This window comes from Sinohyriopsis cumingii, chromosome 16 (assembly GCF_028554795.1).
Source record: "Sinohyriopsis cumingii isolate HCF-2022 chromosome 16, ASM2855479v2, whole genome shotgun sequence".
NCBI classification, from domain to species: domain Eukaryota; kingdom Metazoa; phylum Mollusca; class Bivalvia; order Unionida; family Unionidae; genus Sinohyriopsis; species Sinohyriopsis cumingii.
Window position 1 is genome coordinate 61,147,590 of NC_142976.1, and position 14,684 is coordinate 61,162,273.

At 32.8% G+C, this 14,684-nt stretch overlaps 1 protein-coding gene across 1 annotated transcript; it reads right to left on the bottom strand.

Moving 5' to 3' along the window:
• Window positions 1–7,151: 7,151 nt before the first annotated feature.
• LOC149780539 (bursicon-like) lies at window positions 7,152–12,956 on the bottom strand. The gene is made up of 2 exons (XM_089936394.1): window positions 12,747–12,956; window positions 7,152–8,272 (listed from the first exon to the last, which is right to left on the bottom strand). Exons 1-2 carry the CDS (start codon window positions 12,755–12,757, stop codon window positions 7,840–7,842), a joined length of 444 nt encoding a protein of 147 aa, XP_089792520.1. The 5' UTR covers window positions 12,758–12,956; the 3' UTR covers window positions 7,152–7,839.
• Window positions 12,957–14,684: the final 1,728 nt, after the last annotated feature.

The following is a 14,684-nucleotide window of genomic DNA, read 5'->3' on the forward strand; positions in this document are numbered from 1 at the left end:
CACACCTACAAAATATAGCAATGTTTCTTCGATCTCGTGCTATACTTACCATTATTCAAAATATAAATTTAAAGTTAAATACTACAACTACTTTAGTTTTAAGGTTAAAAATCAGTATTAAGGTGCAGTATAACGATGATATGTTCTGCTATATTTAGATACACAAATCACCAAAAATGTAACGTCATTGATAGATGTGTTCATACGAGTATTAGGCCTATCTGATAAGTAAAGTTTCGTCAATTCATACGTCATAATTTAAAAAAATGAAAATTACAGCTGAAAGAACTGAAAGAATATTAAATGAAATGCAATAGAACTGAATGGGTTTCTCTCGTTTAGTAAAGATTTCCTATTTACGAACTGCGTGTAAATCTGATATTTCAACACAAACATTTTAACAGTCAACAAATGTAAAACAGAACTTCAAAAGACCGCACACTGAAAATAATAGCAAATAATTCTGCAGCCGATTCTTTACAATCAATGTATTTTTCCCGTTGGTTAAGATTGCAACCCCTGCTGTCTTTACAGGAGTGTTGTATATGTAGTTAAATAGTTAAATCTTTTGAACAGTATATAAAACAGGTTAAAGTGTGATTAAAAATCTTGCCAGTGATAAAGTTCGCAGTTCTAAGCGCTTCAACATAAATTTTATTGCTTTCTTCTATTTTTCTTTTGAATGGCATTTTATTATTTTTAGATCTGTTGTCAAAAGCATTTATGTATCTAGTGTTTGAACAATGAGGTATTTACTCCAAGGTTTGAGATCAGAAAAGTCAAAGCTGCAGCATAATGTATATTGAGATCTCTTTCATAAATTGATTGGCCCGGTATAATGAATTTGAGACATTTCCTGTGTAAGTGAATTTATGGCACAAAGAGTAGTTTCAAAGTATCACAGCCTGAAAGTTCTGATTCTTGTTCAGTGCTTATCATCTGAAATTTTCGTCAATTTATACTACCCAATTTCAACTTCTGCCAGTCTTTAAATATGAGTTTAATAAGAAATGACGTCAAAAAAGTTTAGTTGAAATATGATATTGAATTATTAACAGTAAACATTTAAATCACATTAACATTTACCTGAAACCTTTCTTATATATAAATATAAGGCAGTGAAAGAAATATTGAGGAAACGCCTAAGGTTGACAAATCACAAATGAAAGGAACTTCACAAAAGATGAAATAGTCACGTAAAATTGGCAAACTTTCACAATATTTTTTTTTATAATAAAGCCAAATCAGATAAGCGGAACAAAGCTGAAAAGCAGTTCTGGATTAAACCCTGTGGAGGCCCTTAGGCAGTCGAAACCTGGGGGCCCTCTCGCATAATATCTCCTAATAGATTTTTAATTTTCCCAACCAACAATTTTAATAAGCCAATTTTATTACATAAAAAAATAACAATTAGTAATGTTAATAAACAAATTAACATTTTCTGTTATTAAACAAAATTTATTAAATATTATTAAACAAACGTCGTCGAGGGGCCCCTAAAAGACGTGGGGCCCAAAAGCCGGTGCCAACTCTGCCTATTTGGTAATCCGGCACTGCTTAAAGGATATGGCGTACTTGTTTTTCTAGGATTACTTGTTATACTGGCACGCGGCTTTACTTGTTAAGTCACCTCAGAAAGAGGCAGTTAAATTAGATACCAAACAACAGGCAAATGCATTCCTATAATGTTTCAAGCGAGGCAAAATTTCGCAGTGAAAATAGCAATTGTGACAAAAACATAATGAACAGTGTTTACCAAGCAACAAATAATCCAGGGTTTATATTTAGATACACCATAACTTGGAAGAAGATCTTTAGAAGATAGTATATTCACCAGCAAAGATGGACTTTAAAGAAGTAATGAAGTTGATTATTCCAATTTCATTGAGTCAATATACGATTGATTATATAATAGTACATAGGTTACTATAAGACAAAATAAATAGGTCAAGAAGATAACAATATTTTGTCAGTTTCCACACAAAAAATATTAAACAGAAATAACTAAACAACAATAGGTGAGGACAAAAAGAAAAGTAAATATAAGAGAAAATTTGAGAACTAATGACGATTTGATGATTTATATGTTACTGACTTTTGCGACAAAATTAAAGTATTGGGACCAGACTTTAACAAGTCTCAGTAATGAATTTCTATCTAGATTAGTAAAATCAAGACAAAATATCGTAGTTATACAAGTCAGCATTAACTAATTAGATTCAAATGTGACATCAATAATTAATATTTGAATGATATGTAACAAACACTTACAGTCGAATCGGATGAATTCAAAACTCAGGTGGAGAACAAAATTATCATTACGCAGAATAATTTTTAGTCAGATCAAAAATTGAAGGAAACATAGAGACCTACAGATCAGCATTAAACACACAAATGGGTTTTCAAAGCACTGGTTTTAAAAATGGCAAAATTAAAGCAAGTTCCATAAAATACTTGAAGAACTAATAACAGTTTCCGTTTCTGATTTGCGCAGTTTACGAGAGGGAATAATGATGAATAATAAAGTTGACTGTTTTAATATAAGAAAACTTTAAGAGATACAACTATAGTCATTTATGGTATGTTGTTGATATGTGATGCTCGAGATTGAGAGTCAGACAGATAGACAGACGGAGAGAAGGACAGATCCTAATTTTTTCATTCCTAATTCGCAGTCATATTGCTCATAGTTCTTATGTAATTATAACATTATAAGCCTGATAGATGTGTTAATGTCGCGTTTGAATTGCCTTTGACAGGAACTGTTTGCTTAAGCTATTTGAATTACAAAGTGCTCATTGAGCTAAGGAAACATTTTGGAACTATTGTAAATTTATTCAGTGGTGTTCTGGACAATGCCATTGTGAGATGCCAAGACTTGGTACTTCAACACGTCGTTGAAGGTCGTTGGTTCTTGTTTTTGGATCACCTTCAGCATATATAAGGATACTGGCACATCTGCACATTCATGACTTGGAATTCGTTCTGAACACTCTATTTTTTTAACTTGTGATAGAAAGTTTGAGATTTGTTTGGATTAGCTTATAATACAGTAAGCTCCCTTAAATTTTCATTTCGAAAACTTTGATAATAAATTTAGTTAAGGTTTATAAATTTTGTTGATTTTGCTTTTCTTTCTGTTACTTAGTTAGGCCATAGAGTCGTAGCAGAAATTAAGGTCTTGTCCAGGATACAAATTCGAAAATAGGTCAGAGAAATTAATTTTCTTTACCTTAAATTTATTTTGTTTATGAGAATCCTTAGACACATGTTTTCACATAGTGAAATCAAAAAGATTTACAATATTATCTAAAATGGAGAACTTTGTATTAAATCCAACCCAGGAATGGTTAGAGACCTAAAAAAAAGGACGAGTTGCTGCAGCTTGCCAAAACAATATTCAATTTCGGAAGTAAAAGCATCTTTAGTAAACAAGAAATTATGTTGGTCCAATATTTGGTGGAAACGGAAATATTTTATACGAATGATTTGAGTTTGATTAGCAAGTCTCTATCTAGCTCGGAAATGAAATGCTAATGCAAGGTCAGCACGACAAGTACATTGTGCTATCGGTATAAGCAAGGGCTGATTACGATGTGGTTAAAAAGAAAGTACCTTGAAGTGTTATAATTTGGTGTTTTAGGCATATGGAGAGTTTCAAGAAACTAAACTGGTCAAACTCATGTCGAGTTTGCTAAGGGAAAAAAAACAATTATTTGATAGGCGGTGTGCATCTAAAAAGGTTGATGAAGAATATGACAATCTTAGACAACTCATATTTGTCGAGGAGTTCAAGAGCAGCCTCAATAGACTTACTTTGATGAACAAAAAGGGGAACTTTGGAAGATGCTGATGACAATTATTTAACTTGCAAAATTTCATTTGTCAATAAATCTTCCTCTCAGCAGGTTTTTGGTATTTAATAAAATCAAACAAAAAGTCATTCTCATACAAGTACTTACAAATTTCAATATGGCTCAACTTTTATGATTCAAACTTCTGACAAGACTGATGAGAAATAATTATCTCATCCTACGTGCACTTATTGCAAGAAAATGGGGCATGCTATTTCCGATTGCTACAAATTGAAAGGTAAGCAACAGGATAAAGACAGAGATATTCCAGATGCTGTCATTTCTAAGAGGTCAAAGTCTCAGACATGTATTGGAAACAATAAATTTTGTTGTGAAAACAAACACCAGTCTGATTATATTATGGTGCATTATGAGCCATTCATGTAAAAAGGTACTTATTACTTATTTGTTGTTATAATTATCCTATCCCTTATAAAATATTAAGGGACATAAAAGCTTCTCAGTTATTTGTTATGAGACACTTTACCTTAGAAGTCTTTTTCTTCTGAGAGTGTTCTTATTCAGAGAGGATATTGCGGCTTTATTTAAGTTCCAGTCCATAATGTAAATTTATCATCAGACGTAGCCTCTTGATCCGTGAATGTACAAGCGGTGACGTCTTTATGTACAAGCGGTGACGTCTTTACCTACTGAGGGTGTTTATTTCTTGCATGGCAATGACTTAGCTAGAAATGCGATTGTGGTTAATCCACTTTTAACTGACATCCTTGTCTTAAAATTGGTCTTATTGACAATGAAATCCTTGATTTATACCCTACTTGTGCAATTACAGTAGCTATGACAAAAAAGGCTCTTTTTTAGAATGATATTTACCAGAAAATTATTCATTTGGCCGAAACATGTATAGGTCAGTCTTTTGGCGATGCCAATTTTTGCTCCTTCATTCAAGAGGTATTGATCGCAATGATCCTATTCTCACTACTCATTCTCTTAATTCTAATCATAATGATATTTCTTTTCACTTAGAGGCTTAAAACTTTTCTTAAGTTTTACAACATTTGCTGCTTTTGCTTCTTTCTGTTGCGTATGACCACGGATTCCTAACACAATAAAGAAACTGATCACAAAGACCTAATGCAAAATGTTATAGTATATAATAATCCCATATTAGCTAATTGGAAGATAATGTCTTAATTATTGAAGGCTCTACATTATGCACATTAACATAACAAGGCAACTGTAAAATGTGTTACTGTTATTTAGAAGAATCGAGGCATCAGGCATCTGTAACAATTGGTGAAGAAATAGCTGACACGGAAAGATGAGAATAAAACACCGTAATAGCATGGAAGAACTGCAGAAGAAAACTAATAAGTTCTACAAAAACGGTGACATGTCTCGTCTGCCTAAATGAAAGACTGGGTGAAGTAGTAATTTGGATGGTACTTTAGCTCACCATTATAACATCTGGATTCCGCTTTAGAGAATTCAAGAGAATCAAAACATTACTGTTTTTAATAAATTTTTAATTAGCCGATTCCTTATGAGAATGCGCTCATTTCTATTATAACGTGGGCAGTTTACAATTATCTTTAACGATTTGTTAAATTAAAAGAGATAACAATACGTGGATAAATAAAAACTGCTTACATCCAAGAAGAAACATCATAAGATATTAAACTTCTTAATAAAACACATTATTACATCCTAAAGAAATGCGGAAAATGGTCATAAGGAGGATCACACTTAATGACATGTGTGTACTGGCTATGCGTACAATTTTTTTTTAAATTCTTTTACAGACATAATAATTTCTTATGGTGGTGTTAATACGTTTCCTTGAATGAAAACAAAACTTGAATGACCTTCATAGATTTGGGATTACCATTGACTGTGATAGCAAACAGGATAGAACAAGAATTAACTCTAACATTACTGAGCAAGTTTATAACTGAAGCAACCAACAAATAAAAATGGGTACATAAGGTAAGCCGCTTTTAATTTGTCGCATGAGACTTATAATACCACCTGATTTCCAGATAATGAAAAGTTAATGTCTATTGTATCCTGTCTTTCGTCTTCATTATTTTAGATTTGTTAATTACATGGAAGAAGTGGCCGAGTGGTCTCAACCATTAATTATCACTGCCATCTCACCTCTGTCTGCGTGGGTTTGAGTCTTTCATTCGGCCAATACGGGTATGTGGGAAAGCTTGCCAGTAGCTTCTCGTGGGTCGGTGGTTCTTTCTGCGGCTTTCCCGGGTTCTTTCTCGACAATTTATACTGGCCGCTATGTATAGCCTATCTTGTGCTAAATAATGGCGTTAAACTCTGTAACATCAACAACACAGAAGAAAGCATCGGAAGTGATAGAAGGTACAAACAGGGTTTAATGGCTAATTCGTTAAATACAAGTTTAAAAAAAAATAGTATTTCTTTATTTATGATTGTAAAACTATTGATTTGGCAGCTATTACAAATTTAACAAATGACATACGTGATTCGCCAAGAATGAGTTTCAAAAGTAGTGTGGACACTGTGTTTAAAAAAAGAGAGAAAACGATACTGATTTTTTTTTTAAATTTCTCAATTAAAAGAATGATGAATTACCCAAGAAGGTTTATTCACACGGGTTTAAAATGTCGCAACCTCTTACAAAAGCAAAAAACATCAACGAAGAACAAAAACGTATGGAACTTAGCAACTTAAATTTTAACAATATTTACACTCATAACGATAGCGTGTGGAAACGTACCGCAGCATAATCGAAAACATTGACTTTCTTGTTAATGATTCAGTCGTAGTTTTGGAAGTAACATCAACGATAATTGTGGTGATCGGGCATTCGTTCAAAAACGATATTTCGATAATCTTTTGAATAAGCAGTTGCGATATTAAGTTCTTGTGAGCACCTAATTTTATATAACAAAATACCACTATCATTCAAACATCTGGGCAATATTGGCATTACTTTTTTCTGTATGATAGCTGGGGGCATTTTGTAAACGGTATGCTGGTAGATGCAATAACATCTGGGTTCTGTGACCGGGACTTTTTGTTGAGTTGATGGTGCTGGTGATGGTTGGGCGTAAAAAGTATCGTGTTTAGGGTGGTAGATGTTGTCTGTACACAAAGTATTAATGGGGCGATGAAATGAATATACACAATATGTAGTAGTCGTATACTGTTACTACTACTAAGCACCCAACGCATTTCTGCATAATACTGGAACATGGAAATAAGCGCACCGTTTGTTATATATCAGCTTGCATGTTAAAGGAATATAAATTCTATAAGAGATGTAGGAGAAATGTTTTAAATAGAAATGCTGGGTTCAACTAGATCTTTATTGTATCAAACTTGATTCGTCTTACAACATTCAATAACTTTAGTCTAAAACTTTTCTTATTATTTTGATCACACACACACACACACACACACACACACACAAAGAGTGATTATGGAGTGTGCTTGCAGGTTCAGCAAATATGATTCTTTAGTATAATGCATTGTTTTGACTGAAATGTATATCAACTGTGATGTCTTAATTTATTTCATACGTTTTTTACATTAATACATACTTTGGACAACATTTAGTTTCTGTCTGAGCCAATGTGAAAACAGTATTTCTATCAAAATTTTATGATGCTGATGATATTTTAATCTGCACATAGTCTTACTGCTGCTTCTACTACTACAACTACTAATAATAAAGATATCAATATTTTAAGTAGTGATTTTATCTCACAATTGATCATGGTTTTTGCAGGAATTAGCAGTTATTGCAAGTTTAGTGGTCAACAGTTTTCATGACGGTTACTTAATTAAACGTAAATGATTATTGTCGCTCTTTTACTGAAATTATTTGCAAAGAAAAACTTCCTATGGTTTCTTGATGTAATGATTCGTTTAGCACATATAATTTTGTTGCAATCTTTGATTGTGTCTTTCTTTGGGCGCGGTTTGAAAATGTCTTTCCTTTGGAATATTAGCACTTTACAGATATTTTCTCAGCGACATATTTCTAAGTGTCAGTTTGATCTCTCTTGTCGAACAAAGTACCCTCTGCACCCACAAGATCTGATGGAATTGTAGAGCACGGTCTGCACATGCATTGCAACGGAGTATTTACCCGTAAGCGGTATCTTCGTAACGTGGCGGGATCATCTGGATTTGGACATCTGACAATTATTCGATTTTGTCTCGTCTCTATCGCATCACAGCACTGACAAAACCTTTCAAGCTGTCCATTTGCAGATGGAGACGGTCGTACATACGTATTGCACGTTCCTTGGCACGCTGTTGTAAGCACTCTTGATGGGAAACAGTCTTTGTATTGCACATTCAGCCTGACATATCTCAAGGAACACTGTGTTGCAACTGATGGCAAGACAAGCACTAGTGCAAATGCTACACTGATCAGCGCAAGCTGCCTTGAATTCGTGGCCAGCACAGATCTGAAACAACAGAAAACACATGAAAACACATGCTACCTGTTTGTAATTGTTCTCAATGTTCACATTCATAGCATTCATTATTAAAAAAATATTGATGAATGTCCGTCAGTTTTCGTGATACTAGTACGCTAGAATCAATGCGGACAAGGAAAAGCATTGTGGAACAGAGTTACAAAGGAGAAAATAAACTAGACATGTAACATCTTGAAGACATGTTCATCTCCTGCAATTCTAAGGAGAAAACTAAAAAAAGCAACCTGTTTACGGTATGATTGTCCGAGTCAGAAGGTGTGACCCTTGGTAACAAGCAGTTTAATCGACAAATATTGGCTTTGTTTATCGATAATTTTACCCGCTTAGACTTTATCTTTATTGTATATGCTTTTCTTAGGGGAATGTGAATGTGTGAGTTTTGTAAAGGACGTTAACTTGTATCATTTATCTCACGATGCACAGTAACGTTTGCTTGGAGAGCGTTTGTCAACCTGTAAATTGTGCCAAGATTTTCGCTTTTGACGTATCTGTTACCTAGCCTTTACTTAGCACTATGTAACCAGGATTATATTTAAGTGTCGATGAACACTACACATGCACACGTTCTCAGATTAATTGCTTGACAATGTTATGTCATTCAATCGTACTGACATAAGATAATATCATGAATCAGTTTCTCCATGAACATAATAGAACATAATAGCTACATGGCTAACTGTTTTGTGGGTAAAGGTACAAGATTCGCCAAGCCCGAAAATCCACCTAACACAGCACGGCCGCTCTTAGATTTTTTCAATGCGTTAGCTTTTGGAGATCTTCGAATGGCAATGTGGCGCTCTTAAATCAGGTGATTTTAGCAATTTTTTCAAATACATTGGTACTATTAGTATTGCATATAAATGCATTGGCAATTAGTAGCATTGCTACTGCATATAAATACATTGTTAATATCAGTATTGTATTTAAAAAAATACATTGGTGATATTATTTCTATAATAATGGCATGCATTGGTAATATAATCGTAACATAATATAAACAAATTGCAAAGATTTCCTGCAGTTTTTCATTTCTTTTTTATGTCCTTAAAACGGCTATGTAATTACCATTTTACTCAAACTGATGTGAATAACTTATGTCTTTAAAAAGCTAGAAGTAAATGGCCATGTGCCTCGTTCTGATATGTACATTCTATGTGCAAAGTAATTTTGATACTCTAATAAGTTTTGAATTTCATACTGTTTTGAATACTGACCCTATCCAGTTAAAATTGAAAAATACAGGAAGAAAAAAAATAAACATAAATCAATCTGATAAAAAATTATATTATTGCACAAAAAGGTAAATTTATTTTAAATAAGTAATAACAACAAGTTCGTTTAAATAATATTTCGTGTTGAATTTGGGGCTGACGAAATCACAGTACTTCAATCTCCACGATCGAATCTGGACATGCCACAGTGGGCTGAATTACCCTGTACATTTTAAGGCATCGTTGGCGGAATCGTACGTATTGTGTCACTGAGGTTTCCCAAAGTTGTGAACTGTTGACCTTTTACATTTTTGCCCAAAATGTAATCTACTTATCATGCGTCATTTTCAATGACATGATTTCAGAGAATTACTCGACACTCAAGAAGATCATCTGGTACCATACTGACTGTACTTTATCTGCCCTCCAACTGGCTATATTTCAATGTTTTTCAACCGACTAACAATTTAAATATACAATAGATGCACTTTTTATATGGGCATCTATCTCGAAATGTTCAACTATTACTTTTCGTTTTTTACCATATCTGGGCATCAATTTGTTCAATCACGTAATGTATTATAAACCATTATATGTATAAGCTTTCGCAATCAATACACTTGTTTGATTTTGTATATTAAACTAAATGTTGTTAAATTTGAAGAACTTTTTATAGCAGCTAGTGTTTCAACACTGATAAATTATCTGAGTTCCTTAAACTTCAAACGTAGAAACTTCCACATTCGATATTACACTTTTAAAGTTACATCACATAGCTTGAGAAAGACTTTGCTTTTGTTGCTTTTTTCTATCAGTGAAAATTTCCTTTTACCTCGTTAGAATACATTATTTTACAATGTTAATGTTATATAATATTTAATATGAGGATCTTTATGTATGAATTCGTCACATGCCTGTCATTGCAACATAAACTCTGACTTAAATAATGTAAAACTCAAAGCACACGTATCTCTACATGAATAATGGTGTTTTTCTCGGTGTATGTCTACAAATACACAATTTAAAACTACTTAAATGTGTTTGTTCTTCCACGTATGCTATCCTTGTGTAGCCTGAGATTAAAATAAAAATATTTTTCAAATTTCATTTCTACTCTGTAACTATTTATGAAAATATCCGATTAACCCTTTCAGATATTCCTTCTTACCAGAGGACTATTTCATTAAACAATGAATGAATTTTTCTGCGCCAGATATTCATGTAATACAGTCAAATGGTGAAATGAATCACATGTCACTGAAATCAAGGATACGTTTAATAATATATGGATTAAATCTCTAACATGGCTTTATAATTTGCAAGAAACAAAATTGCATTTTACCATTTGTCAAGCTATCATGATTGATTTTTCATCATTTTCTCAGCGGGGATCAAACCTTTTATTGTTTCGCATTTTCTCTGAGAAAAAAATGAGACACAGCATGCAATCTAGCTTTTGCGTGGGCGTCAATTCAATTATAAAGCTTTTGTACAAGCAATTGTTACAACTTTTGAGAAGTTTGATTGCGTTCCACTAAACCCTGTGTTATCCAATATATTTCTGATGAACATTACGGTCTTGTGGCATAAAAATAATTTTTATTTCGGCTGAATTTTGGTAAATATATACCATCACTGCCACATTTTAAACAAATTAATATTTATTTGAATAATCATCGGTATGTTCGCGCTAATTTTTCCAGCATCACTATTGATACCAAATTGAGGTGTAAATGCCTGTTGGGTTTTACCGACCATCACAAAGAGCCAATACTTTCAAATTTTATATTGCACTACTGAGAAGACAATATGTCATTGAATTTGACGAATGCAAATATAAGCTATCAAATATACTGTTCACTGTAAAAACAAATGAACTAGAAATCAAAAGATATCAGTGAAAACAATAATATTTCAGAAAACAGAAAGTAGTTTCAAAATACGTTTTCAGACAAAAGAACATCACACCCTTAGATGTTTTTACTAAAGCAAACTGATGAAATACCAAGTTTAATTTTTAGAAATAAAATTTAAAAAAGAGTGTTATTTTGTGGACAGACCACATTACATTATTGGAACTGTTATAAATCAACCGTAAGTAGAAACTTCGGAACGAAACCAAAAACCAATGCCGACGAACTTTCGTGGGTTTGAATCTAGACTTAAAGCAACCAATAAAGATGACACTATTGACCCTTTCCCATAAAAAAACAACAACATAGTTTTCAATATGTTCCCGATTTCTGAAACATCACCAAATATTGTACATTTGGAAACAGATATTAGGTTTTTTGCGAATCACTACGATTAGTCAACTCATAAAGACAAAACAAATTTGCCATAACATTTTCCCGATATGATATACTGAAATAATAATGCATTTTTAAATCTCAACTTTGCTATACTTACGTTATTGAAAATATAACGAAATAAGATTATTTTATGTTGAGCGTATTGGTCGGTATACAATGACTTTCGGTCTTCTTAAAGTATCCGTTACCTTACATGTATGCTTGTATATGCTGATTAAATACTTATTTTACTTTACAAAATAAAAGAGAGGATTTTGTGGATTGTTTTAAATCACAATTAATTGGTATTAATGTATGAGAGAGAGAGAGAGAGAATGATTCTCTTAGATCAAAATATAATATAGAATTCATAAATAAGAAATGGTTATTGCCTCGTTCTTGCAGTTGTTTTATTTGTTACAATTTATTTCGATCAAAACATTAAATGGTTTTGAAAGCATCGCAGCATATCTGTTAACATGAAACGAATATGCGAACGTCAGTTTATTTTTGTTCATTGCATTCTTACATACAGTAAAATTTGGAATAAAACCATTTGTCGCAAAGTTATTTATATGCGCAAGATACTGAATTATGCAAGAATTCTCTGATTAACTCTTCTTTGTGTCTAAATTTAGTCTTTTGCATCACCCGCTTTCAAACGCTTGTATAAAATATTCATTGCCCAGCATCTGCAAAACGTCCAGTACGCATAAAGATCAACAAAGATCTAAACAACTTTAATGCATCTAATATTCCTACGAATATTAACTACTATTAATATTAGCTCCTTCACTACAACAAATATTTATTTTTTATACAATTTTAGCGTTATAACTTGAAGATTTTCGCTCTTCTCAAAAATAAAAACTTATGTAAATACAGTTTGTCGAGCCCAATCTTCAGAACTAACTGATCACCATGCTGGAAGACACTTACCTCATTGTCATGCATCTAACGATATTTCAGATCAAAACTTCGGTGACTGCAGCTTTTTAAAGGTAGGCTTTTCTTCCAAAAGAACTGAATGATCCATATATTGTCTTTATATACCGTGGCCCCTTGGTTGTACCTGTTTAGCCATCAACCTTTCTACACTTACACTAATATATTCATGTCTGTGACCAACATAAATAATTTACCTTCCGTTTTAACAGGCCCAGAGGCAAACAACTTGAGAATGAAAACGCTCTAGAAAAATACAATCTCTCTGCTGACGCACTGATTTGCATTATAAATAGAGATTACACCAACACGGCTTATCCTATTTTCGCTTCTGTGCATTGTTTAGGTTCAGATTTCATTACCTTTAAGTGTTTGCTTCATGGTCTGGTTGCATCATGCGGAAAAATGGACTGAACGTTCGTTTTGAATGCCAGATCAATATATAAGATTAAATGAATATGTAATAAAATGTGATTTTGCCACAATTTTGTTTCATTACAAGTGTCTGGGGGAATCTTCCTATGCTCAGCATCAAAGGCTTTTACAATGAGCATCGTTGACGATGGCTAACAGCTCGCTTAAGATCTGCTTTTAATCACAAGCTTGCGGATTTGCTGTCAGTTCGATGGGTTTGATATCATACTAATAAAAATGTCATATGTCCGTGTTTAGTTTATGCTGTCAGAAATACCTTCGTTATGTCTATTAACTTTTGTATATTTCTGATTTCCTAAGTGAACTTTAATTAGAAAAATAAATCTTTTACAAATAACGATAGATGATACTTCAAAACATATATTGAGCATAAATTGTTGTATTGTAGACTGTAATGTTAAACATCTAATGATAATAGATTTTACAACTAATGCAAGTGAAAATAACCAATTGCTATATTACACTGAATGTACTAACAAAACAAAAGCAAATTAACAAAAATTAAATTCGTGTAGAATAACAAATGTTGTCTATTCACATAAGCATTCGGAAAAATAACATTAACTACATTTATAGAGGAAAGTGTTGCAAATACTCTGCTTTGATATTATCTGGACACAATAGTTCCAAAACGAAAATAAATAAATAACACAATGGAAGCAGTGATAGTAGTATAATTTTGCTCACAGGTAGTCGAAGCAAGGACAACTAAACGAAAGCTTAAACTCTTATAAGGAACCATCAACAACATTGTAGACATCCCAGCACCAGAATTTATCTGCCCTTCATCTTCAAAAGCAAGACTAAACCATTTACAAAATGTTGTCAGCAATAAGTAAATGTAGACATACTGTTCATAATGGTTAATGTTTGTTTATGAGCCAGATAATCAAGAAAGATCAATCATAATGTGTGCAAGTAAACAACAGCATAGGAGGAGTAATCTATGTATAATATGTATTGGTGGGAAATAGAGAATTTACACCTGAGGTGTCGTAATTCGCGAGAGGCACTGAAATTGTCGTTTTTAACTTAAAAGTGCTTTAGAATATCAAAGATGTTTATATTCCAAACTGCCTTTACAAGAAAATTATATCATATTTAAAATCATTCTTTCCTATTGTGACCCAACTCACGTAGTTAATTGAAAAGAGCATAATTATATTAAAGACAAATTTCTTCAACGTTGATTTACATTATTCTCTTAAAATTATTGCTCAGATTAATTATATTTTGTAAATATTTTCATTCAAATCGATCACATTACACACACCAGGGTTGATGACCGGAAAGTATATAGGTTCATAAGGCTAGAGCCTTTGGCCCTCGTACTTTGTAGCCAATTGTGCTAATCCACAATGGCGGACATCGTGGAACAAGAGCCACACATAGATACCTCCCGTCACGAGTAAGTATGCATTTTACATATATTGCTCACATTAGTAGCATAGGCATGTAATATGTATTGCATCTAGGCAAAACAGCACACCCTAAAAC